Source organism: Fragaria vesca, linkage group LG3 (genome assembly GCF_000184155.1).
Source record: "Fragaria vesca subsp. vesca linkage group LG3, FraVesHawaii_1.0, whole genome shotgun sequence".
NCBI classification, from domain to species: Eukaryota; Viridiplantae; Streptophyta; class Magnoliopsida; order Rosales; family Rosaceae; genus Fragaria; species Fragaria vesca.
Window position 1 is genome coordinate 1000298 of NC_020493.1, and position 26614 is coordinate 1026911.

The 26614-nt window shown below is 40.2% G+C and overlaps 8 protein-coding genes across 8 annotated transcripts; 2 read left to right on the forward strand and 6 right to left on the reverse strand.

Moving 5' to 3' along the window:
* Positions 1-1106: 1106 nt before the first annotated feature.
* LOC101312609 (fumarylacetoacetase-like) lies at positions 1107-4543 on the forward strand. The gene is made up of 14 exons (XM_004293307.1): positions 1107-1425; positions 1508-1586; positions 1666-1724; positions 1829-1953; positions 2040-2114; positions 2485-2560; positions 2649-2748; positions 2834-2893; positions 3028-3098; positions 3217-3279; positions 3456-3520; positions 3735-3831; positions 3923-4048; positions 4219-4543. Exons 1-14 carry the CDS (start codon positions 1222-1224, stop codon positions 4276-4278), a joined length of 1260 nt encoding a protein of 419 aa, XP_004293355.1. The 5' UTR covers positions 1107-1221; the 3' UTR covers positions 4279-4543.
* A 199-nt stretch (positions 4544-4742) lies between these two features.
* Positions 4743-5410, forward strand: LOC101312903 (BAG family molecular chaperone regulator 5, mitochondrial-like). Its single transcript, XM_004293308.1, has one exon. It carries the CDS (start codon positions 4772-4774, stop codon positions 5408-5410), a length of 639 nt encoding a protein of 212 aa, XP_004293356.1. The 5' UTR covers positions 4743-4771.
* A 931-nt stretch (positions 5411-6341) lies between these two features.
* Positions 6342-8303, reverse strand: LOC101313189. The gene is made up of 4 exons (XM_004293309.1): positions 8061-8303; positions 7770-7931; positions 6835-6882; positions 6342-6712 (listed from the first exon to the last, which is right to left on the reverse strand). The coding sequence occupies exons 2-4, from the start codon at positions 7865-7867 to the stop codon at positions 6646-6648; spliced, it is 213 nt and encodes a 70-aa protein (XP_004293357.1). The 5' UTR covers positions 7868-7931; positions 8061-8303; the 3' UTR covers positions 6342-6645.
* An 852-nt stretch (positions 8304-9155) lies between these two features.
* Positions 9156-10229, reverse strand: LOC101310103 (long-chain-alcohol O-fatty-acyltransferase-like). Its single transcript, XM_004295260.1, has one exon. It carries the CDS (start codon positions 10227-10229, stop codon positions 9156-9158), a length of 1074 nt encoding a protein of 357 aa, XP_004295308.1.
* Positions 10230-12125: 1896 nt separating this feature from the next.
* Positions 12126-13163, reverse strand: LOC101310394 (long-chain-alcohol O-fatty-acyltransferase-like). Its single transcript, XM_004295261.1, has one exon. It carries the CDS (start codon positions 13161-13163, stop codon positions 12126-12128), a length of 1038 nt encoding a protein of 345 aa, XP_004295309.1.
* Positions 13164-16081: 2918 nt separating this feature from the next.
* LOC101313484 (acyl-CoA--sterol O-acyltransferase 1-like) lies at positions 16082-17426 on the reverse strand. The gene has a single exon (XM_004293310.1). The coding sequence runs from the start codon at positions 17302-17304 to the stop codon at positions 16225-16227; it is 1080 nt and encodes a 359-aa protein (XP_004293358.1). The 5' UTR covers positions 17305-17426; the 3' UTR covers positions 16082-16224.
* Positions 17427-18049: 623 nt separating this feature from the next.
* On the reverse strand, positions 18050-22090 carry LOC101313774 (U4/U6.U5 tri-snRNP-associated protein 2-like). Its single transcript, XM_004293311.1, has 9 exons — positions 21489-22090; positions 21128-21372; positions 20666-20750; positions 19972-20157; positions 19721-19885; positions 19459-19623; positions 18673-18844; positions 18402-18573; positions 18050-18309 (listed from the first exon to the last, which is right to left on the reverse strand). Exons 1-9 carry the CDS (start codon positions 21807-21809, stop codon positions 18216-18218), a joined length of 1605 nt encoding a protein of 534 aa, XP_004293359.1. The 5' UTR covers positions 21810-22090; the 3' UTR covers positions 18050-18215.
* Positions 22091-23434: 1344 nt separating this feature from the next.
* Positions 23435-25908, reverse strand: LOC101314060 (rho GDP-dissociation inhibitor 1-like). Its single transcript, XM_004293312.1, has 5 exons — positions 25217-25908; positions 25048-25114; positions 24375-24593; positions 24139-24263; positions 23435-23716 (listed from the first exon to the last, which is right to left on the reverse strand). The coding sequence occupies exons 1-5, from the start codon at positions 25427-25429 to the stop codon at positions 23639-23641; spliced, it is 702 nt and encodes a 233-aa protein (XP_004293360.1). The 5' UTR covers positions 25430-25908; the 3' UTR covers positions 23435-23638.
* Between the last annotated feature and the right edge of the window lie 706 nt (positions 25909-26614).

The window sequence follows — 26614 nt, forward strand, 5'->3', positions numbered from 1 at the left end:
TAACATTGTTTTTGGATAAAGTAATTTTAATGTCCATAGAAATTTCAAAATCATGGGAATTACAACTCTATGAATTTAAATCCTATTAATTGAGAATTTCATTATTTGAATTTCATGATGTGTCCATAGAAATTTTAAAACCATGAGAATTACAATTTCATGAATTTAAATTCTATTAATTAAGAATTTCATTATTTGGATTTCATGGTGTAGAGTTTTAAAATGACAAGAATTTGTATTCAAACTAACCTTAGTTAAGGGAATTGACAAATGACGCTTATTTTGTAAGGAATTCAAGTCGGGAATTTAAGCTCCTAAATTTCACGATTATTTTCCCGTGAAAATTGTTAATTCAACTGGTTAACCGTCCTAGGATTAAATTCTCGAGAATTTACCCACATCCAAACACACCGTAAATGTATACACCGCGCCAAGGCGCGGGTATAATTCTAGTGAATACATAGGAGGAACATAGTTCCTGAAAGCTCTCAAATAGTAACAGGAGTCGTCTCGATAGTTAAAAAGTATTCAAACATGCACCAAATTGCAAAACGTGTCACAACGACTCTCCATTTGCTTTACAATGATGGTGACATATTGAAAAGTTAAAACCATGCCATAGCATTACGCTCGATATGATAACTAGATGAGTAAAAATTCATAATACACGACGGTGAGTAAATTCACAGTGTAATCTTAAATATGAACCACCATACATCTGTGTTAAAGTTACTTAATCTAATAATCCGTGTAGTATTGTGTAACACGTATTGAAGACTCTTCGATCATTTGAGCTTGTAACTTTAGATTTTCGTTCGATTTTTATTTATTAGACCATAAAGAAAATAACATCACATTATAGTGATTATACTAATTTAATCTCTATATTTTCGTGGGTATAGACAAAGAGCATCATCGCCTTGAAAGATTGGTGGCCGTTTGCCCCTATCTACCCCATTCCTCATAAACCAGTCGACCGATGATCACAAGCGTCCAACCACCATACCAAATCAGCATCACCATCTCAAAAATTACCTTTTTATCCCCAACAAACTCCCAAAATAAACAAAAAAACGTTACCAACCCCATCACGTTTCTTTGCCCTTTGTAAATTCAACGCCTCACTCTCACTCTGTCTTCTTCTTCTTCTTCTTATTCCCTCTCATTCGCTGCTTCGTTTTCCCTCGAAGCTTTCAACTCCCGAACGACGTCGTCTCCGTCATGGCTCTCACTTCCTTTGTCGAAGTCGACCCGAGCTCTCACTTCCCCATACAGAACCTCCCATTCGGAGTGTTCAAGCCCGAACCGGCTTCACCGGCTCGACCGGGCGTGGCCATCGGTGATTACGTGTTGGACTTGTCCGCTGTCGCCGCCGCCGGTCTCTTCAACGGTCCGATCCTCTCCAACTCCGATTGCTTTCATCAGGTCCGTTGGTTCATTGATCATGATTATCAGCTGATTAGAGATGAATAATCCAGTAATTGATTGCTCTGTTTTTGGTGCTTAGCCTAATCTGAACAAGTTCTTGGAGCTGGGACGACCTGCGTGGAAGGAAGCTCGTGCTACACTACAGAAGCTACTTTCATGTACGCTTTAATCTTTTTAGCTTAATTTTTGGTTCGCTAATTTGATGATTAAGTTTGATTTGGTTGAGTAATGATGCAGCTACTGAGCCGACATTGCGTGACAATGAAAGTTTAAAGCAGAAATCACTGATTCCTATGGTATGAGAAGTCTATAATCTGGAAAATTGTTATATGTTTATTGGAACTTTCGAGATTTGAGTGTTGGATTGTGGTTAATTTTTTGTGTGTTGATGAATGTGTAGAGCAAGGTGGAAATGCTGGTTCCTATGGCGATTGGGGACTATACGGACTTCTTCTCATCGATGCATCACGCGAAGAACTGCGGGACCATGTTTCGTGGTCCTCAGAATGCAATTCCACCGAACTGGTATGTGGGATTTGAGAGGCACAGCACGAAATTAATTCATGTTGGTTTGATTGTTTGCAAATTGAAGAAGTTTTGTTTGGTGTTAGGTTTCACCTACCAATAGCATATCATGGACGAGCTTCGTCGATTGTTATCTCAGGAACAGACATTACTCGACCCAGGTATGATTTGTGCATCTGTCTCTATTGTCATTTAGTATGTAGGGTGTTGAAGATTGCTGACTAAGTGCTGATAGTTCTTTTCTGAAGAGTTGGTAGTATATTAGTATTTTGAAGCCATACTTACGTGTGTACAATATTTGGTTATAAGGATGGGCAAGTTAATTTGTAATGCTTAACATTAGTTCTGCCTCCATTCACCTGTTGCATTCTTTAACTTAATTTATTAGTTTTGTTCTCAGGCTTTTCCTAAAAGATTACCATGATTAGGGTGGACTTACGTACTTGCAAATTTTTTAATTTGTTTATTGACATATATGGCATCACTTATGATAGTTCTTGGGTATTTACACTTTCATGTGTTTTACTACAGAGGTCAAGGAGCTCCTAGTGGAAACTCTGCACCATATTTTGGTCCCTCATTGAAACTAGATTTTGAGCTTGAAATGGTTAGCCTTCTGCTATTATATTATTTTTACATGCTGTAGAACTCAAACATGTGGTTATTCTCAACATTCATTATCATGTTGCTTGAAGGCTGCTGTAGTTGGTCCTGGTAATGAATTAGGAAAGCCGGTGGATGTGAATGAGGCAGCAGATCACATTTTTGGACTTGTCTTGATGAATGACTGGAGTGGTATGCTTGCTTCTTCATGTTTCTTTCAGTTCTTGTCCTTCATGTTTTACAGTTAGCTGTATTGATAAGAAGTTGATTTTCACAGCAAGAGATATCCAGGCATGGGAATATGTTCCCCTTGGGCCTTTCCTTGGAAAGAGTTTTGGTAAGCACCCAAAATATTACATCCCATTCTTAAGTCTTAAATTCCATTGGTAAAAGATGTAGTACTTGATAGGAGCACTAGCTCAGTCAAATGATTGCAAGCCTTACTTTTATGTGTAAACTTGTGAATAATAGGCACTACAGTATCCCCTTGGATAGTGACACTCGAAGCTCTGGAACCATTTTCCTGTGATGCTCCCAAACAGGTGTTTCTCATATCTATCTGTTCTGGTGCATAGCTCCCTAATTTTTGTTTTGTATTGCTTGATTATGCATTGAAGTTGTATTTCATGGTTCTTAAGTGATGTGTGCTCTGAAGTGCAGGACCCCCATCCATTGCCTTATCTAGCTGAAAAGGTCTCCAAAAATTATGATATAACGTTGGAGGTACCCTCCCTGCTTGTTGTCGAGCATGTTCATGATTCTTTGTACATTTTCTAGTGATGAAAATAATGCAATCTTCATCCTTTTAGGCCCTTTATTTTTCCCAAATCCTTACATTGTAAGTTTTACCATGCTATTGCATTGTTGAGATGGTGATCAAACTACCTTCTACCTGTTAGGTTCAAATTAAACCAGCTGGAGAGAAAGACTCTTCTGTGGTCACAAAGAGTAATTTCAATCATTTGTAAGGATTTCCTCCCTGTTTATATCCTCAACACTTAGTTGGTTCATCTCATCTGGAGTAACTTTCTTGAGGTTACACTTTAAGGAGAGAGTATCTTCACACTTAGAATAGAGTGCCAACTATTCTGCTGAAAGAAAACCTTTCCAGTCTGTCTTATTATCTTCTGTTGTGGTGAGTTCATAAATATATGTTAATACCTGCAACTCATCTACAGATATTGGACCCTTACTCAGCAGCTAGCACACCACACTATCAATGGTTGCAACTTGAGGCCTGGAGATCTCCTTGGAACTGGAACCATCAGTGGACCTGTATGATTTCAGTTTGTTTTCTTATGCTATGAATTTAATGATGTGCTTATTGCTCAAGTTAAGTTCATATATCTCTTGTATCTCCCAACAGGAGCCAGAATCTTATGGATGCTTGCTAGAGTTGACATGGAATGGACAAAAGCAGTTGTCATTGAATGGTGTCACTCGTAAATTCCTTGAAGATGGAGATGAAGTCATCATCACTGGTTTTAGCAAGGTACTTGACCATACACGTCCTCTTATTTACTCTTAATATTTCTAAAGCATGATGCAATCGTCTTTGCAAAATATTACTCGAGCGATGATTTTTACAAAGGCAAAGTGAAACTGCTACAATGTTGGGTTAATACTACAGTTGCAAAGATCTAACTATTGCTATCGTTGCAGGGAAATGGCTACAATGTTGGGTTTGGAACATGCTCCGGAAAAATTGTCCCACCTCCTTGAGCACCGTCGTCATCTCGGCCACCATATCAACAAGTACATATCTCTCAACGGCAAGATATAAACTTCGTTGGAGCTCTCCCATTCAGTACACGCTGTAATTCCCTCCTAATGCTGCGTAAAATTGCACTATTTACTTCACCGCAGACTGTAATTCACTTCCTATTGTTCTGTAGTTCTACTCAACCTCTGATGTATGCTTATGTTGTTTACTGAATACTACATCATATATTGGACTTTAAATATCTTCAAAATGATTTTAGTGACCATAGTGAGATTTGTTCTGAGCAGAAATATAGGCTTTTGTTTCCTGCTTTTGCATGTGGGTCCCCTAACTTAACGGTTACGGACCGACGGTGATGATGATGAGTGGTCACGCACTATTACCCGCCAAGAGTGTTCAAGAATCCTCCTACAGTTTCCATGGTCATTTTCTTAATATTATCTTTTCAATTCCAAAGAGAGTCGGTCACTACTTCACTAGGCTTAGCCAAATATGAAAACTTCTCACCGTCCCAGACTCGGCTTCTCCTCCTCTTCCACCACCACCACCGTCACCTACACTCTCCGTAATGACCAACCTGCCCCTCCCACCTCCACCCAAATCCCCATTCAGTCCTCCGAAACCCCGATTCCGATCACCGTACATGTTCCTCAGTCCGCCGCCGCCGTCAAAATCCAGTCGGCCTACCGGAGCCACTTGATCCGCAACCTCTACAAGACAATCGCGGCCGTCCATTCCGAGGCCGACGAGTTCCAGCGCCTGATCCAACGGCAGGAGACAGTCGACGCCGTGAGGAGCAGCGAGCGCGAGAAGCTGAGGATGAACGAGGCGCTGATGAAGCTGCTGCTGAAGCTGGACTCGGTTCCCGGGGTGGACCCCGCGGTGAGGGAGGCGAGGAGGAAGGTGAGCCGTCGGATCGTGGGGCTGCAGGAGATTTTGGACGCGATTGTTCAGGTAGACGTGGACGGGTTCTGGGGGTGCGGCGGTGGGTTTGGGAGGGACTACTGGAACGACGTCGTGGCGGAGATGGAGGAGGGGGTGTGTAGGGAGAGAGGAGGTGAGGAAATGGAGAGGTTTTGTGCTGAGCATTTGGGGTTTCGTTGCTTACAGAGGTTTCTTAGTCAGCCCTGATCTTTGTGGTTGCGCTGCCACTGCTTCACCGCCGTGTATACGCTTATAGGCTTATAGCTATTTTCTATTTGACAATAAAACCTGCTTTGGTGATTAACATGCAATTAAATAGATATTAGAATTCACAAGCCAACATACAAAGATTTCGATGAAACAAGCTTGAAGATAAATCTAGAATGACATGCAGCTACACTTGCAGCGAGCCATGCACCTCTTGCAATCGGAGAGTTTTGGGGTGCCGCCACCACAGTCGCATTTTTTTATGCAGTTCATGCTTGAGGTGCCTCCCCACAAGCATCGAGCCATGCATCGTAGAATTGGCACGCACTTTGGGCAGCCGAACTTCATCTGATTCACGATACAACTTCTACATTCACCGCCGTTAGCCGGACAAGTTCCGCATCCGCAGCCGCTAGCCGGATTAGCCAGTACTTCTGCGAACACCGTCGGGCACAAAAGAAGCAGCATTAGTAGAACAACGGAAATAGTGGAAGGCCTCTTCTCCATGACGTTCTTCTGAAACGAGTCCCTGAAGAAAATGTGTAGTCTTAGCTTGCTATTATATATTCTTGTTCAATGGACCACACAAAGGTGTGATCTGGTTTATGACAACCTTCTGATTGAGATCAAATGGTCGTTCAATTTTCAATGTTTGCTGCTATGTGATACCTTTCAGCCTCCGTAAACCAACTCATTTAGTGCCATTGAATGCCATATCTTGGTTTGCACAAAGTTTTAATCTCATCGCGTTTCTCTATGTCTGCTTCTCTAGAATGCAACGTTTCATCAGCGACTTTTGCTCAACTAAGGCCAACACGAAGTAGTGCAGGGTTGGTCATCAAAGAAATCGACACATATCACATGATTGTATGCACCCTTGGTTGTAGAGAAAAGAATGGTCATGATAAGGAAACAGACACATCTCAATTTTCCAATCTCATCCACGGCTTTATGCTAGGGATTACGAAGAACTTCAATTATTCCATTGAGACAAAGAAGAAGAATGACTGAGGTACATACAGGAGAATTTGATTCTTTATTTCACATTCATACGAGTGAGGTACACAGAATGCTCTGTCAACTTGTTCCAAGGATGAAACAAATACATTAATACAACATCCCTAGGTCACTTAGAATCCAACTCTCTTCCAAAATTATACATAGAAATCCCGAATGGGAAGTCTGAAAGAATGACGAGTGACCTGATTCTGCATGGACATCCTTATATGTGCACCTTACTCTCCGTCACTTAGGATTGGAACAATAAGTGGTTTCATCTGTGCAACGTATACAATTGCCCACCTAACAAGTTTGAAGAGAGCAAGTCAGTAAAATTACTAGGACTGAAACCAATGCAAGCCAACAAATATTTCAACCCAAATTTGGAAATATAAGAGGATAAAATTTCTGACAGAAATACATACATCATCCAGCAGCACACTACTGCAGTAATAACTAATGTAAGGTGGAGCCTGCAGAGGAACAACATTATATTAGCTGCCAACATATGAAATAAGCCACCAACGGCAGGAAGACAAAAACTTTTCCAGCCCCAATCAATGAAAGAAATTTGAAACATAAGTATTAGTTGTAGATGTAGAGTGAACACGGCAATACAAGAAACAAGTCTCATTTCTCATCCAATGTAGATGTAAGTTATAAGCATCAAAATTATATGTCTACATAGATTCAAGATCTGAGGTTCATAATACAAAAAATGTATCAATTAACCAGTTATTCCTCGGATTTAAACTCAAGTGGATCTCCTTAATGTGTTGTTGAGATATTCTCATTGAACTTCTAGATGTATAGAAGATCACGATAAAGCCTATTATCAGAGTCTCCCTCTCAAAAAATTCCTCATAGACGACTACCAACACCAGAAGTCTCATAGTACTATGACAATGTCAATTGTATAAAAAGCCATAACCCGGAATTTCACCCATTGAGACACATTTATCAGAGTATGCAATACTTCCATGTTTCAGTTTCCTATGTTAAACAATGGAGCCACTCAAAATCCATGAGATGCTCAGAGTAAATGTACTCAGTAAGTAGTCTGTGAATTTGCTTTAGATTTCAGAATCATTGTCCAATCTCTAAACAACCAGAATTGATCAAAATTGGTTTCTCTGGCATAACCACCCTACATACTATTAACAATCCTAACAATCCGATCAGCTCAGCAAACTCTAATACACTCTCAATTATCCAAATCAACACTCAAACACACTTATCTTATTAAAAACAAACAAACAAAGCTAAAAAGCTAAGATCTTTGGATTGAGATGATAAGGCTTTGTAACAATGAATCAATACAAAAAGGTAAACAGTTCTATAGAGCAAATGTGATACGTACAGATTAGCAGAAGCGCCTCTGCTGCAGCAGATTCTGACCATAAGCGAAGCAATTACGCCCACCATTGCAAAGATTAGAGTTGTCACCGCAAAACCCATGACGAATTTCACAGATTCAGACACGTTCTTCAGGCAATCCAATCCAAAACCAGTAGAAGCTGATCTGCAAATTTCATGAATCGTAAAGATCAGAACAACAGGGAACCCAAACAGGGTTCAACTGGACCATCTTCAACGATTAACAAAATGGAAATGAGAGGTAGAAATCAAAGAGAGAAAGTAAGAGAGGTACCTCGATCGATTTGGTTGTCTTCTTCAATGCGAGAGAAGCAGCAACTTCTAATCTTCTATTTTGTTCTGATAGAAATATTTGGGCCGTCATCATATATCACCCGATAGTTTTATTTAAAAGCCCAGTTACTGAAACCAGGCCCAAGATAAGATGGTCATGGACTCGAGCCTTCTTCTAGAGCCTCTTGAGTCTTGATTATTCAAAAATCAACACCAAGAAAAATTAAGGTCAAATATTCCACCCCCCCTTTAGAGGTTTGTTTCAGTATAAAGAGCACAAAATGATGTGTGTCTAGAAAAGTACGAACTGTATGTTGATCGCAAACAAACTTTGAATTGGTTGCGATTCAAAGACTACAATTATTTATGGTGGGTCAAAAAGAAAAAGGGTATACCCTGACTAGACTAAAGATCAATTACAATTATATTCTATAATGTGGTGAACTATGGTAAATTGGTAGTAAGAATTACTGAATTATGGTACATGAAGTGATAGCGAGAAACCACTCCAAATTAGTACTCTATTTCTTTGTTAAATTACGATCTATGGTCACATAACATTGTCGTGTAATGTAGCTTTTCAATAATGCTACCATCTCAATAGTTGTACATCCTTCACGGGTTAATGAGAGTCATTATCAGTTGTTAACGCCCACGTTCTCCTTAAGAAATATATGTTCAGATTCATTTTTCCTACTTGTGCTTATAAACTCTAAATTTTACTGTTCACACTATTTATAAAATAATTTCCCGTTTCAGTGGCATTATCTTAAGAGGAAAAATAAAATTCTGCAGCAAAAGCAAAAGTGGAAGCAAGGCCTTGCTCGGTTGCTCCCTCTAAAATAAGGAAAGCAAAGACAGGTATGGACTAGCTGTCTTTGGCCATTTAATCAATCAGAATATCAGATAATGTAGGCATGTGAAAAATTGGTCTGGAATTCAATAAGATTGAGTCACTGATGCACATATATAGTCTCTTCAAATCGTGCAGGCCACCAAACAGAAGAAAATGTTCATCATTTCCTTGAGATAATTGCTCAGTAACACAGATTACGGTAACTAATTATCAACACAGAAATGAAAAACGTGCATTGTTCTATGACTTCTGTCTACTGACCATGCTCAGGAGAGAGTTAACATTGAGAAAATCACCTACACGCTTCATGAATTCAAGGAAGGCCATGTACTCCCTAACCGCCATGACGTCCGCCTGGCACCGCCCCATCAAAGACGGCAAAAACAGCCACGACCCGGTAACCACCACGAAAGCCATTGCCAGAGGCCCTGACACGATCGCCGGCAACCGCCACGTACTCCCTCTAAACGCCTTCTTAACAGTGATCTCAATAGACAAACACACCCCGTGGAGGAGAAAGAAGCATGTGAGTTCCCACGTGGGCTTGGTCCGACCGATGTAGTAGAATACAAACTCATGCATCAACGCCGACACCAGAAAGGTCGCGAGCACTGCCGGTAGAGGGGCCCACTCTTTCCCGATCAGACGGATGGAAATGTCCCGGACTGGTTCGTACACGGTGGGGTGAAGGATCCTGTTGACCATGATGTTCCACCTCCTCCCCCAAAAGTCCTGGAGGGAAGTAGCGAGGTAGGGCTCGTCAAACTGCGGCTCGAAGTCGACGCCCAAGAAGACTCGAGCCGCAGCGGCAACCATGGCCAGGATGAGCTCTAAACCGGTGTACAAGTAAATGGCGTAAAGAAACATAACTATCTTGGGGTGGATGGACTCCTTGTTGTGGAAAACTTGAATCGAAGTGGAGAATATGAGAGCCTTTACGGCGTAGTTGAGAGTCGACTTTTGGCCCTTCTTTACATTTTGGACCTTCTTCTCGGAGTCTGATCGGAACTTGATGGGGAGACAAGCCAAGGGGATGAAATGAGCGAGGGGCGGGTCAGACGATAAGGGACCTTTGCCGAAAGCGAAGAGGAGGAGCTTGAAGTTAGCGAGCCAACAGAGGAAGAAGGAGGTGGGGCCGCCGAGGAAGATGGTGGTGAGGTGAAGAGGGAGGTAGAAGAAGAAGAGAACTACCGGAAGGACGAAGAGAAGTCTGGTTTTTCCCGGAGATGTTAGGTTTCCGATGGTGTGGCAGTAGGTTAGGGATGCGACGACTAAGGTCCACACCATAACGAAGTTGGGGATTTCTCCTTCCATTGTTTTGTTTCAGAGAGTTTCAGAGATATTTTTTTGAGGTGAATGAGTGGAGAGGGATCTCGCTGTTGCGGACTTACATATAGGCGGTGACAATATAGAGATTTGTGATGCTTCTAGCTAGCTGTTTTTGTTTTCTTCTTTTTCTTTGTTCGTAGTCGCCTCGTATGACTCTTAGGTCGAGAGAACTTGACTAACTAATAGATGGAGTGGTATTAAATTGCTAGAAATGAGCAGTGTAATTAGTTTTTTTGTTTTTTATTTAAAAAGGGACGCAAAACGGAACCTTTCCAAGAGGTCATCCATGAACAGTGTAATTAATTAAAGACTATAGCATCGTAGATTCTTGATGGCTAATGGTGTTCGATCTTGATGGTTGGCTTTGGCCGTTATGATTATGTTCTAGACTTTTGGTACTACTCAAGTTGCATACGTAACTCTTACCATTTCATAATTTAGGGCAATCCATCATTTTCACCTTTTCGGTTAATAGGCTCCATCTAGGCTGTGGTTGTGTGATGCATTTTCTTCTCTGTTTTTTCTTTGCTAGAGCTGGTTCACGTCAGTCATGGAAATAACAGAAACCTGCGAATGTTCTGCAGATTATGTCAATAGATACGGTCATACAGAGAGGCAAATTTGCGATCGTAGAACTCTAGTAGGAATGAACTGTTATATTCAAAATATGACCATTTTCAATCTAGCTAGACAGACATTCAAACGAAAGAAATCTTCAAATTAATGATCCATGCACCAATGTTGAAACGTTCACTAAACCAAAATGTGAATATAACATTGGAAATTCTTCGACACTAATATCCTAATATAAGAGCTCAAGTCGTTGTTTATTTTGCATTTGCCTTTTCACTCAAAGACCAAAGTATAAGGTTAGATGCATTGCATAGTATATAAAACTAAATTCTTCACTTTACCTGGTAATAATCGGCGAGCCAGTCCAGCCAGCCAAGGGTGCCGCCGGTCAAACTATAATATTCCATAGACCAAGCTTAATTAGTCGAGATGATTAACAAGTAGTTGATCGAGAACACTTTCATTACTACATTTTGTTACGCGGAAGCGATCGACGGGCTCAACTGGTCTCACACACACAAGTCTAATAATGCCGATATTCCTCTCACTCTAACCCTCTCACTCTAACCACCCGATTGAGAAACGAGTATGAGGTTTTACACAAAAAGTCTCGGTATTAGTGTGTGTGATATCATTTTTAGCTCCACCAAATTGCAACTCGATCGTATCAGACACCAAGTCCCAAGCATCACTTGGGCTCTGATACCACTTGTTATGCAGAAGCAGCCGACGGGCCCCACGGGTCTCACACACACGAGTCCAATAATGCCAATACTTCTCCCACTTTAGCCACCCAGTGGAGAAACGAGTATGAGGTATTACACAAAGGTTTCGACATTAATATGTGTGGTACCATTCTTTATAATCTAATGATGACTCTTCACGTTTTTAATATGAGATTCTAAATGACTCATATCTAAGCCGCACTTTTCTAATAAATCCAATGTACCATTTGTATCAACGTAAAATCATTTCCCGTTTCAGTGACATTTTCTTAAGAGGCTAGGAAAAATAAAATTATGCAGCAAAAGCAAATTAAAGTGGAAGAAAGCACTTGCTCCCTCCAAAATAAGGAAAGCAAAGGCAAATCAGACAGGTATGGAATAGCTTTGGCCATTTAATCAATCAGATAATGTAGGCATGCGAAAAATTGGTCTGGAATTCAATAAGATCGAGACACTGATCTCTCTTCAAATCGTGCAGGCCATCAAACAGAAGAAAATGTTCCTCTTTTCCTTGAGATAATTGCTCAGTGACACAGACTACGGTAACTAATTATTAACACAGAAATGAAAAACGTGCATTGTTCTATGACTTCAATCTACTAACATTGAGAAAGTCACCTACATGCTTCATGAACTCAAGGAAGGCCATGTACTCCCTATACACCATGACGTCCGGCTGGCACCGCCCCATCAAAGACGGCAAAAACAGCCACGACCCAGTAACCACCACGAACGTCATTGCCAGCGGCCCCGACACGGCCGCCGGCAACCGCCAATTACTCCCCCTAAACGCCTTCTTAACAGTGATCTCAACAGACAAACACACCTCGTGGAGGAGAAAGAAGCACGTGAGCTCCCACGTGGGCTTGGTCCGACCGATGTAGTAGAATACAAACTCATGCATCAACGCCAACACCAGAAAGGACGCGAGCACTGCCGGTAGAGGGGCCCACTCTTTCCCGATCAGACGGATGGAAATGTCCCGGACTGGTTCGTACACGGTGGGGTGAAGGATCCTGTTGACCATGATGTTCCACCTCCTCCCCCAAAAGTCCTGGAGGGAGGTGGCAAGGTAGGGCTCGTCAAACTGCGGCTCAAAGTCGACACCCAAGAAGACTCGAGCCGCAACGGCCACGAAGGCCATTATGAACTCTAAACCGGTGTACATGTAAATGGCATACAGAAACATAACTATCTTGGGGTGGATGGACTCCTTGTTGTGGTAAACTTGAATCGAAGTGGAGAATATGAGAGCCTTTACGGTGTAGTTGAGAGTCGACTTCTGGCCCTTCTTTACATTTTGGACCTTCTTCTCGGAGTCTGTTTGGAACTTGATGGGGAGACAAGCCAAGGGGATGAAATGAGCGAGGGGCGGGTCAAACGATAAGGGACCTTTGCCGAAAGCGAAGAGGAGGAGCTTGAAGTTAGCGAGCCAACAGAGGAAGAAGGAGGAGGTGCCGCCGAGGAAGATGGTGGTGAGGTGAAGAGGGAGGTAGAAGAATAAGAGAACTACCGGAAGGACGAACAGTGGTGGAACCAGGATGAAAATGTCACCTAGGCTACCGGTAACACATGAAAAATATTCATTGAAGCTCAACGGTGCAAAAAATTGGTAACACATGTATATTCTAACTTTTTAAGGTTTTTAATCCGTTACTTTTAATTTGTAATTGTTTATGTGTATTGGTAATTACGTTTGAAAGCTTTAGTTATTCATTTTAAAGTGTGTAAATTTTACACTAGCAACTTTTTTTTGAAAATGCTTACACTAGTAACTAAAAATTTCGTGTAATCGTATTTACTACGAAGTTTGAACGCTACGACCATAGACCTACTCCACTAGAACCGACGACACCCGATCACTTCTATTTTATTAGTTCAATTGTAATATGTTCTTCCCCTGAATTGAATGGAGGAACCATGGATCAAAGGGAAAGAAGAACTCATCAAAGGGAGAATAGTCATTTTCCAGAAGAAGAGAGGTGCAACAAGTAGTTTGCTGCTACAAGGGATGACTTTGAGCCACAAAAATTGTTTGACTAGGTTTTGCTTTGTCTTAGTGAAAATCATGAATCTGAGCTTTGTGCTGACAATGAATCTTTTAAAACTGAAGGAAATAGGAAGTTGCAACGTAACAAGCGGCCAAGAGGATTGAAGGCAAAGCGACAGAATAAAATTGGTGCCCACCTAAAGATCATACAATCAGCTTGCGACACACCTCTTTGGCCTGCTTATTATATGTAACCTATAGATCAGATGTGATGTAGGTTTTTTTATGGAGTTTCAAAAACTCACCTAGGCTCCAGCCCAGTCAAGACCGGGCTGGCTCCGCCAGTGAGGACGAAGAGAAGTCTGGTTTTTCCCGGAGATGTTAGGTTTCCGATGGTGTGGCAGTAGGTTAGGGATGCGACGACTAAGGTCCACACCATAACGAAGTTGGGGATTTCTCCTTCCATTGTTTTGTTTCAGAAAGTCAGAGATATTTTTTTGAGGTGAATGAGTGGAAAGGGGTCTAGCTGTTGCGGACTTATATATATTACATAGTACTATAGGTGGTGACTAACTCCGTGACTAATATAGAGATTTGTAATGCTTCTAAGCTGTTTTTGTTTCCTTCTTATTCTTAATTTGTTCGTAGTCGCCTGACTCGCCTCATATGACTCTTAAGCAAATGCATCCGTACCGATTTTTAACTCGAGTTAAAACATTATTCACCTAAATTAATTTTTGGTTTTTAGTTTAACAATACAACAACTAAATCAATTCAATGATCAATTATTATGTATATTTTAGAAAATATTTTTATATTAACATTTGTATTGTTTTATTAAACCAATATCATGTGTAAAGTGGTGTGTATATTGGCCCCACGTTTGGATTGGTCTGGATTAATACGTGGGTTGAGGATTACCTCATGCTTTAGTCTGGTTTTGTGGACTCTACATAGGACCTTAACCTGGACTTATTCCTCACTAGTGAATAGTGTTTTTTGATCCAACCCCCAAATTGCATCATTGTTGTATTTACTCTTAGGTCGAGAGAACTTGAATAGATGGAGTGATATTAAATTGGTAGAAATGAGCAGTGTAATTAGTTAAAGACTTTAGCATCGTAGATTCTTGATGGCTAAGGTTAGATGCGTTGCATAGTATATAAAACTATATTCTTCACTTTACCAGGTAATAATCGACGAACCAGTCTGGCCAGCCAAGGGTGCCGCCGGTCAAACTATAATATTCCATAGACCAAGCTTAGTCGAGCTAGAGAATGATTAACATGGTAGTTGAGAACACTTTCAGTCTTTCATTACTACAATCGTATGGTAATCATAATTAATCCAATGTACCATTTGTATCATTACGGGTGTCCTTCATAGTGATGGATGGATGATCGGTAGTCGATCACTGCTAGGTCAAAAATGTTTTGCTAACCAGAAAGTCTGGGATTATTCCATGTGAGAGCTAGCTAGGAATGGCATATTATAATTAAGGTCATAGCAGCATGCGCATGTACATAAACGCAGACTTTCATCCGGAATCAAATTTGTCAACCAGCATCAGTGTTGGTCATGTATGACCAGCCAATCAAAAAAGAGAGAGAGCAGAGAGATACTTGATTGGCTGGTCATAAATGACCAACACTGATGTTGGTTGGCAAATTTGATTCCCTTTCATACATTATATACTACTGCAAATTTAAGGCCACACGTTGCTTCTCCCGGACACCTTCCATCAGAGAATATGTTAGGTTCTTCAAGATAAATATATGAATAATCCATGTGTGATGTGCCAAATATAATTCTTAATCAATTCCATGATGATCCGTCTGTGTTTGATTATTTGCTGGTTGATCGATCACGTTGTTCTTCGATTCCTAGCTTTGTCCTCGATCAATCTTGTACTTTGGATACAATCAGATTGATGTAGATGATATAAGTAGGATACATATATATGTTTCCAATTTCATAGCTGACTAGGTAAATCTGCATGAAATAATGTTCGGATCTTCAGATAAATCTAAAACTTCGCTCTCCTGCATCAAACGTATTAAGGTATCTTATACATCTAACTTGGCTAAGCCAGGGAATTCAAATTAATTCGATCACCATCAGTATTTGTGTACACGGGACAATATTGCTACAATTAGGACAAATATTTAGCGGCAAGCAGTTTGAAGGAAAAAAACTTAGCTTATTTTCGCCTTAATTAGGGTATAAGTATCAGACAGTATTGACTCGTCATACATCTGAAAGAGCCATAGTACTCTCGATCACCATAACCATTACCTTTTTTGTTTTTTTGAAGAAGAACCATCAGCTTTTCTTTGTTAATAGCTTCCACTATATCAGAAATCAGTTATAGTGAGGCTGGCCAGTAACAAACTTATGAAAAGTGTTTGTCAAGATAGACCCACTAGTTTCTTTTTGGTCATATTCATATACATGTATGTCAATCAACTAGGGAAGAGTAGAGGACTTAGATTAAGCACATAATAATTGACCTATAGTGTGACCAAGAGAAAATACGTACACCCATAAATAAATTGAGAAGCCATGGCATTTGAAGATTTGGACAAAACGAAATCAGATTAAGAATGAGACATGTAGGTGAGCCAGCTCGTTAGGTAAACTCTCGTGTGTGCATGTTTTCTTTGCTACTAAATTTCACCAACAATGTCGATATCTAAGCTATGAAAACACGTTTAGACATGAAAACACGACCTACATTCTTCACAAATGTACCGACAGCCGCGTACTCCTCAAACGCCCTCACATCCGCCTTACACCGGAGCAGCGCAGGCAAGAAGAGCCAGAACACGGTGGCCATCACGAACACCACCGTCAACGGCCCCGATATAACCCTAGGCAACTGGAACCTTCGTGAAGAAACCGCCTTCTTGATGGCGATCTCAACCACCAAACACACCCCGTGGAGAAGAAAGAACCATGTAACTTGCCATGTTGGACTCATGCGCCCAAGATAGTAGAATATGAGCTCGTGCATGATTGCCGACACGACGAAAGTCCCCATAACCGCCGGGAGTGGGGCCCACTTACGCCCTACTAGACGCGTCGCCGCCATGAGGACGGGCTCGTACACGGAGGGGCGGAGAATGCTGGTGACCATGATGTTCCACCTCCGGCCCCAAAAGTCTTGGAGTGAAGAGGCAAGGTATGGCTCGTCGAACTGTGGCTCGAGCTCAAGTCCCATGACAGCTCGAGCCACGGTTGCGACTACAACTAGGATGATCTCTAACATGAAATATATGTGGAAGCAGTACATGACCCATAGAAGCTTTGGATGAATATGCTCACTGTAGTCATATACTCGTAGCAACAAACCCAAAAGTAGACCCTTGGTTGCGTAATTTACCGGGGATTTTTGGCCCTTTTTGGGTTTTTCTTTGCTGGAGCCATTTTGGTGTTTTTGAACTTGTTGGATCTTGATCGGCAAGCAAGCGACGGCGATGAAACGGGCAAGAGAGATTGAATTGTCGGAAGACAAAGGGCCTTTTCCGAAAGCGAAGAGCAAGAGCTTGAAGTTGGCAAGCCAAGCAATGAAGAAACCAGTGGTGCCTCCCAGATGAACGGAGGTCAAGTGAAGAGGGAGGTCTAGAAATAGGCACACAATTGGAAGTATGCACAAAAGTCTTGGGATTCCTTTTGGCACGAACTTAGGTAATGCATAGCAGTAGCAGAGAGATAAGAAAACTGTGAGCCATACCTTGATGAAGCTTCCCATCTCACCTAGCTCCATCACCATTTTCTCCCAGATGAACTAGATCTCAATCTCACTTTGCTTCTAGATCTCACGGATTCAAAATGGCGACATGATCAGTAAATGCCTGGAAAATTAGGATAACTTGGCGGGAGATCAGAGTGGTAGTTTGGACGTTGGACCAGATAAGTAGAGAAAGATATTTTTGGAGTTGTGAAGCTGAAGATGAGTCTGGAACGACTGGCTATTAATAAGGGGCCGGCAGAGTTGTCCAGGGCTTCACGGTATCAACCAAGAACGTAATTTGATTTATGAACCAGAATTTGTTCCTGACCAAGCAAGGAAAAAGACCAACGAAATGGAATAAAGTAAGAAATGGAATCATCATCTGAACACGACTGTTCACCATCTGTATTGTCATAGATGAAAGTCAAATCCTTAAGCGTGAGTTCTTGACAACACTCATTGACTTTCTTCTTCTTTATTTTTCAAAACCATTGCCTTCCAATTATGAATCCTGCAGTGCAGCCGCTAGTTTTGCAAGTCTCGGTCAAAAATGACACAAAATTTCTTGCGCATCTTTCTCTTAACGGGCGTACAACGTTAACCATGACACCACAAACAACTGAGATAACCAGCACGTAGTTATCTAATGAATTCATAACAAGCTAGAAATGAGACAATATGGCATGACAATTCATCGGACATTCAGACTAGCAAGACAACAGCGGAAGTACTTTGTATTGCGTTAGAGTATAGATAAAGCACAAAAGTGTTGCCCAAAAAATTCACACGTCAGCTCTCAGTGAACATTGCCTGCTGGCAGATAACAGATGTAAGTAATGGTTTTCCAATGTGTTTAGAGCAAATCAGGATCAAACCGCGTACTAAAGCCCTAATGGATATTACATGGAACATAAAATGAAACTGATTCCCTCTCTTCTGTCTCTCCTATCTTACTGTTGCTGCTCATATATCTGCATATAAGCCTCGGAAAGGGCAACCATCTGAGGAAGTGTTTCAGAGACATGAAGATCCTGCATCTCATACCTGATAACATTGCATTTTGTTAGACTAAATTCATTTAGTTGTGTTTTCTAATCTTTTCTTATAATGAATGCAAATAAAGACGATAGAGTTACCATAATTCTTCCGACTTTCGCTGTACAAATACTCTGTAGGACCCTTCACCAGGTTTACCATCATGAACAATATTGCCAATCAAATCATACTTTGAACGCAATCTCTCATTCTCGTTGGGGGTTGGCAAAGGGATGTAATCTCTTAATTCCAGGTTCTTCACAGGAAAGTTGACTGCAAAAGGTTTTCCATAAGTCAAATGAAGACCATGTGACATGAGACGACCTTAAAGATTATTCAAATACAGCATGTCACAGAAACGTATAATCTCACCTAAAGTGGGATTCTTCTCCACAAAGAAGTTGTTCTTTGTGAATCTTTGCATGTGCAGAATAAGATACCGCGGCAATCTGGTGATGCAAAACCTCTTCCTTTCTATTCGAGGCCGAACGACTTCAGTAACAGTCTCACCATCAAATTTTTTCAGAATGTTGAACAGCGGGACCTGGATCATACAGACAGTTCTATTCAATTATAAATGCATGACAAAACATTTTGAGAGCAGAACTCATAATGCCCTCTTCATCAGAGCAAATTCTTGCATCAATTCAAGGTTTAGTATATATTCAAAAAAGTGGTGGACCAGAATTTGATGCTATTGTTTTTTGTGCCAATTGTTTCTCAAGTATGTAACTGAAGAGGAGCAGAAAGCAAATTTAAAATCCTCTATAGAGTTTTACCCATAAAAGAACTTAAGGAAAAAAAAAAAATCCTATTTTACTTCAAATAATCAAGTCGTATACCTTCATAAGCATTTATATGAGCACAGAATATAACAAGGAATTTGATCTAAAAACAATTCCTTCTGTAAAGGTACCAAGTCCATGAGTAGGAGCAGTATAATGTATTCAAAGTCAAGTATGTATGAGAAGCAACTTACAAACATGTTAACTTAGAGGAAACTCCTCCCCAGATCCCAAGTGGAGAGAAAAGTTACTCACAAATGGAAATTTACAAAGACAATTTGAGTCTGCAAAGTAGTGTTTTTATTTTATCTTTATTATAAATATTGAGTTAATTACCATGAGCACTTAAAGCATGTGATAAGGATATGCTTACCTGTGGTATGATGTTTTTCTCCATCACATCTTTAAAAAGTGGTGGTGGGGGCAAATCCAATCCAAGCATTAAGAAAGGCATTCTGGAAGTTGTTGTGACAAGGCTCCTGTGTTCAGTTTCTCCATCTGTATTCTCATAGCTTTCCTTGACAACCTCTAGTTCCCCCTATCAAGCACCAAATATTGTGAACATAATTTTATCAAACACTGCGGGTTAAAATTTCAGAGACAACAGTGCAATAGATAAAGGAAAAAAAGAGAACCTGAAAGCAGTCATAAATGATGCTGGTATTCTTCTTAGTTTTAAGATCTCTGTGAAGTGTATTGAGCATCCATGACATAAACTCAACAGGATCAGACTGCGCTCCTATTCTAAACCGTTTCTTACTGGCTTTCATAACGGCCTGCAGGAACTCATGTGGGCTCACCTGTAGACATTGAAGATTTCAAACATGTGACCATCCATGTTTATTTGTAATTACTAGAGAAATGAATGAATTCAACAAGGTTAAACCTGTCCTTTGAAGTTTCGTGCATGCCATATTTTTCTTGTAAGCTCCCCAAATCGATGAACAAGCGGAGACTTGCAATGTTGATAGTTCTTTGGGATAAGAAAGAAGTTTCTTAGAGGTGTAACTCTCATTAAGGATTGAATAGTGACGTTCACAAAATCGGTCTCCTTAATGTTATTTAGCCCCACCTGTAAGTAAAATATATAAATAAAACCAGACATACTAATTAGAAACAGAATACAAGTACGCTGCAATGAAAAGTAGAGTATTCAGTCACAAAACGGATTCCCATACTAATGTGGATTCTGACACAACCCCAAAATCATTCTCTCAAACACCAGAAGAAATTATGTATGACCACTGCACCACACATAATAGGCTAATACTATATAACATGAGTCTGAAATTATTCTGACCGGTGCTTTCTTACTCCCTTATGTCCTATGAAAACTGTGAAACAACTCTATCATAATCCTAATTACTGGCTAACCCCTTCATAGAGTCAGCATATCGTTATTTGATAATGACTACAATTCATTTCTTCCCGCAACTAAACCATAACTAACTTATTATATTACAAACTCTCTCGTATTCACCAAACAAATTAGAAATTGATACTTATCAAACATATATGAACTGCCAATAGTAGCAACAGACACTTAAGTTGGTACTTCTACAAGTAGGGGGAAAACATACCATTCCAGGAAGGTAATCAGAACCATCAAGTGCCCTAGACCACTGCTTGTTTTTGTCAATCTGCTCAACCTGTTCCTCAGTAAACCTACACATAGATATTCAAATATCTGTTACTATACACACTTGAAAAAGGATAACCAAGTAAGGGTAGGAAAAAAAAGACAAAAACAATGTGGTAGATGATAAGAAGTTACTATCAGTTACTACCAATTACCGAGAAGAAAAAAGAGAAATATATTGTTTGATATCAGTTGCAAGTCAATCTATCAAAAGAGAAATCTACAGCCTATTGAGTATATCTTTAGTGCACTCACATGACTAATAAGCATCACTATTCAAGCTTATCGACTTAAGATGCACGTTTGCACACACTTCCCTGAGATAAGAGATAAAGTGAAAGAAAAGACAAGATGCAAGGGAAAGAGAAGGCGGGAAGTAAACAATACACCAAAATAAGTAAACCTTGGGTTCAGAACATGTCGAATGTCATCCAATGATGGGTCACTAATCTCATATCCATCAGGAAGGCAATAAACCTTCTCCGTTCGAAGATTAATGAACACATGGTGTCCTGCTTCAAGGCTATGAGTATACGCGTGCGACTTCCTTCCTCTTCCTTGGTAATACTTCCCACATACCAAACACGCATACACGTTCAAGTTCGACAGAGAAAGCGAGCAAAACTTCTCAAAATCAAAATCCAAAACCTGTACCATGCACAAAACCAAGAAACTCAACACCAATGCCAATGATAACTCAGCATATGCAACATAAAGACTAACATGAATACGACATTGTAACAGTTATGCAGAGAGGTATATACCTGGCGATTAACAGCGTCGAGATAGGGGCAATCCCTCCTGATTTCGATTTCGCGGCTCCGGTGCCCTTGATACAGTCCTTGTTCACCATCATCATCCTCTTCTTCTTCCTCAACCGGAGCCCCATTCAGTCCAGCCACTAGCTCCTTACCATTAACCGGTGCCTTTCGCTCCTCCTCATCCTCGTCCCCATAATGAAAACCAGGAAGAAGAGAGGCAGGCGGCGAAGAGTCCGGCGACTCTAGCTCACTCACATTCTGCCTCTTTGACTCCAACAACTCCCCTTCCCCTTCATTATCTTCACGTTCTCTCTTCGAACCCATTCTCTTTGCCTCCAACTCAAATCTCTCACTGCGGAGAAGCAACGCAAACTGAGACAAGCTCACAATTTAATTTAGGGAAAAATTTCAAAGCAGTTAAAATCCCTGAAACCCTAGAAAGCACATAACACAGCGATCAATGGAAACATGCAAACCAATTCTAACGCATTAAACACGAAAGCAACGATAGCCACAACCTATAGAAGATTGAAACCCCTAAACGACGTCGTATCGATTTCAAGAGCAGGAGAGAAGCATAAGGCTGCGTTTGGTAATAGAGAACACGCGGGAAAGCGAATCGAAATCAGGGAAGAAGAACCGGATAGTGCAGTACATACATATCAAAGCTTAATTAGAAAATTACAGAGGAACAAAAATCGATTGGAGAAGATAGTAAAGCGAGTACCTGAATTTTGCAGAGAGTGAAAGAGCGCACCTTCTTTCTATGTAAGACAAAGACAAGCACGTTGGACCTTTCCAGAATTAACCGCCTGAATATTGGGCCGAGGTTACCCAGTGAACAACAGGATTGGCCCATTGTTTAACCTTTTTTTTTTTTTTTTTTTTCCAATAAACACCGATTCTTAACCAATATAGAGCATCAGAGCGGATTCTAAGCACCAATGTGTACTTGCATCATTAATATGCAAGTTCTCAAATCGTCGTATGTGAAGATCGAATGAAGATTATAGACCCTAAATTCATTCCGTTCATTTTTATTTGTGATCTAATTAAATTAAGCGCTCGTAATAAGAATACCTCTTATTCAACCTCAGTTTCTCACCTCTTGTGTTGGAAACACTTAGGACTATTTTTTTGGGTTTCAATTTTGTTAACGGTATTATAATACATGCATGATAATGCAATGTGGATGACCGGATCAAAATATTGCATATTAGTTGCTCGGTTCACTTGCACCTCCTTGGTGCGTAGAAGATTTTTACCGTTAAGCATTGAGGGCGTTTAAGCTTAGAACAACATATGTAGCCATAAATTCAGTCCCCAAACTTTTACCAATAAAAAAAAATTAATGATATCATGATTTTCATCAAAAACTATGGGTTATAGCACACGATTTTTGGCCAAAATCGCATATTCTTATTTTCTTTATTAAATTTTTTTTCGTTTTTTGGATTTTGATTTTTAAGTAAGCTCTCTGGCTGATGAAAGTATAAAGGATTGTGACACGAATTCATTTTATGATTGTTTAAAGTTTGAAAACAATAAGATTCATTAGAGAACAAAAAAACATGACTTGGTGAGCTTATGGTGAGCTTATGGTAAAGAGAATTTCAAGAAAAAAAAAATGGAGTTAATAAGTTTAACATTGCATTTCACAGTAAAGCGAGTTGAGAGTTGAGATTCAATTCACAACCTCCTTGATGCATGCAAATACTTACCCTAGGTGATGCAGCGCTCCCAGAATGTTTGAGCAGATGCATAGATTTGTAGGAGGAAGAGAGCAAAAAGAATAAAGCACAATTGCCACTGGAACTGTAATGATTTCGACCATCTATAAAGTACTCATGGCAATTGATTAAAGCTTCAATCAACAAAATATGGCCAGCAATCACTTTGACAATAATCCATCACAGAGAAAAAGTTTCTGATCTATCAAACAAGCAGAGCTCAATTTTATTCACCAAACACCTAGCTAGCAAAACAATAGCCTTTTCTTTTCAACTTGTCCCTCTCCCTCTTTCTGCTACGTATCATTCTCTCATCATTGTTTAAGTCGATTCCCAGCTGAAAGTTAATGGAAGATTGTGACATGATCTTTATACTGAAGCAAATTTCGGCCTTGTGAAACAATGGACTATCTATAGAACCGTCTACGCTGCTGCCCAGTCTTTCCTAATATCAAAGGTGTAATTGATCTCCAAGTAGCATGTGTTGTCATCATCAAGAAACTGGAACACAGAAAAAGAAAAGAGCAAAGTAAATCAATGAGAGTAAACCAAAAGCATGAAGCAATTACTTTGAGGAATTCCTGATCTGATGTCAATACACTGGTTGGACCACAAATTTGAATTCGAAATATAAAGTTGCCGACGCAATGATGAACAATGATTATGTACACTACTTCAGAGTTCATCAAACTAATGAAGAAACAAGAATGTTTGGTACATTCCTTAGACACAAAGTCGTTCTGTTTCCATACAAGGAATATTGCAATTTCTCACCTAAGGTAGTCAGTAGTGAAGAAAGGTAGGTTCTCCCCAATAGGAGATAGGTATGTGAGAGAGTGAGTGGTACATGTTTAAGCAGATGATACGACATATTTTACAATTTATTGGTATAATTATGTAATGCAGCTGGTATGAAAGATTACCTTGCTTCTAGCTGAATAAGTTCCCCTGGCAAACATACCAGATGGGGTTGTGTCCTCGGGCAAAACATGTGTATAAGGCTCCAACTGTGGACTAAAGGTTCCAAGCATCTCTTTTGTGCTATCAACTGCAACAAGAATCCGTGAGAAGTAAAACATCTATCTATCTAATCCAAGCATTTGATACAATGCCTACTCTTTCAAGTACAAAACATGTGGAGGAAAGAAAGGAACATTACCCTTCACAGCAGTTTTCCAGACTGTGTTGGTGTATTTGAAACCTGAAACAATGTTATTGCTGACCTGGAACGTGAACTCAAGGCTGTATTTGCTACCTTCTTTTAAAGTGAACCACAAGCCCTTGGGCTTTCCATCCTCCGGAATTGGAAGAAATATATCAGATCTATCAGGCGATTTAATTGCAAGGCTCAGGATCTTAACCTCTGGTTCTAGAGATTCTGCAGAAACACAAACACACAAACTAATTCCATCAGAAAACATAAAACTTGCATCTGTTCTAACTGAATGCAGCAGCATAGAAGCGAAACATTCAGGAAGCTAGTATATTATTCCGAATGTTGAAGATGCCTACCTAATTCCAAAGATCCAACAGCAGTAAGTACAAAATGAATCGATATCTTATGTTTATTGGGTTTTTACTTGATACAGTCATGAGTGGATTCAACCAAGAATGATCGAAAACTAAAACCTTTTAGAGCATGGAACATGTTTGACCTCTGATCTCAATAGAATTTATGCCAAAGGGACAAGAATTCTCACAATGTATATCATCAAAAACCAAAGAATAATGTGAAGTAACTAAGAGGTATTACTCAAAATCAAACATCTTTCTGCTTCATTTTCCATTGATAAAACGAAGAGAAGAAAGTTTTAACTGATTAAAATGACTACCTCCAACAGCATTGACATCAACAGCCCCAAGAAGCTGTTCTTTCCACCTCCTTAAGCTCTCATCATCCTAAAACCTCGAATAACAACCATGAACAAACAACATTACACATTTACAAAACAAAACCAAAAGGCCATAACAGTAAAGAGGTTAAAAGAGAAGGATACAAACCGCATCTTTCTGGATGTGTTCTTTGAGAGTGCACTGAGGGCCCAACGCTATTTTCTTTGCTAGCTCATCATCATCGTCATCATCCTCCTCATCCTCTGTCACACACAAGGAACTGTCACTGGGTGGTCTAACCATCCGCCCTGCACTAGGCTCACACTTGTTCTTCTCTGAGACTTCACCACCCTCTTTTTTCTCGTCTTTTCCATCACCCATGTTTTCCAAACACGAAGAACCCACCAAGCATACAAGTTCAGAATGACTCGAGTTTCTCTCACAGAGGATCTAAACCCAATGGCCAAGCAGTTAGAACTCTATATTAGCACAAAAGTGGGGAAGAAGAACAAAGCAAAAAGAAGACGCTAAAAACACACTTGGGAGTCGTAAGAATCCGTGTGATGAAAACAACCAAACCCAAAGTAGCTAGAGAAATTTAGTATAACAAGGAAGAGACTTTTGGGTCAAACAAACAAACAAAGAGAAGAGGATGGAGGGAGGGTATAGGTTTAGGAAGGATTTTGAAGCAGACGAAGGAAATGGTCGTGTGGTGATCCGAAATTGAGAGTCACAAAAGGAAAAAATAGAAAGAGGAGGTGAGAAAATGGTGGCGAAATCGTGGAGGGTCACTATTGCTGCTGCACTAGCTTCCACGACGAGACCAAGATTCGAGGGAGGGGTTTTCAATTTTCGAACACATCAGATGAGACAGCTTCTGTAACCTAAAAGATTGGGTGGACCAAACTAACACTTTGACCCCTTCTTTATATGGTTAATTTGTTTTTGTGTTCATGGATAATAGTCACTCTTTCTTTTTTCATAACTGGGTGATTAGGGTTTATGGGATCCAGGGTGCATTTTTCCAGAGAAAATGTATGCATGCATGACATGTAATTTGCAATTTATTTGGCGGGTTAAGCAAAAGCCTTTAATTATGGATCTGTCTGCTAAATTATTGTTGTGTAATAAATTATTGAAACTACCAGCAATCAACAACCCCATAATCAACGCAATAATTGGAATTGGTCTGTCATGCCTGGGGCTCGGGGGAGCTTCCTGAGCATGCCTGGTTTTCTTAACTGCTCGATAGTTGCGAGTCGTGACTGTAGCTTGTGAACAGAGATGGCTAACTGCACACTGAAGTGTTCATAACTTCATACCAGGAAATTACAGCTTAGATGATTGGGAAAGCCATTGGCAATAATAGTAGCCAATGACAACAACTTTAGCATGGTTCCCCATTAGTGTTTAATTCACAATGCCTCCAAAGTTGGCTTCGTAATCTGATAATCTGTCACTGCTGCCTCTTTATGGAGGAGACTATGACATGAAGTATTTGAAATCTATCTTTTGATTCAAGATCTAGAATATGTGGTCTAAATATCCATAAATCAGCAGGACAGG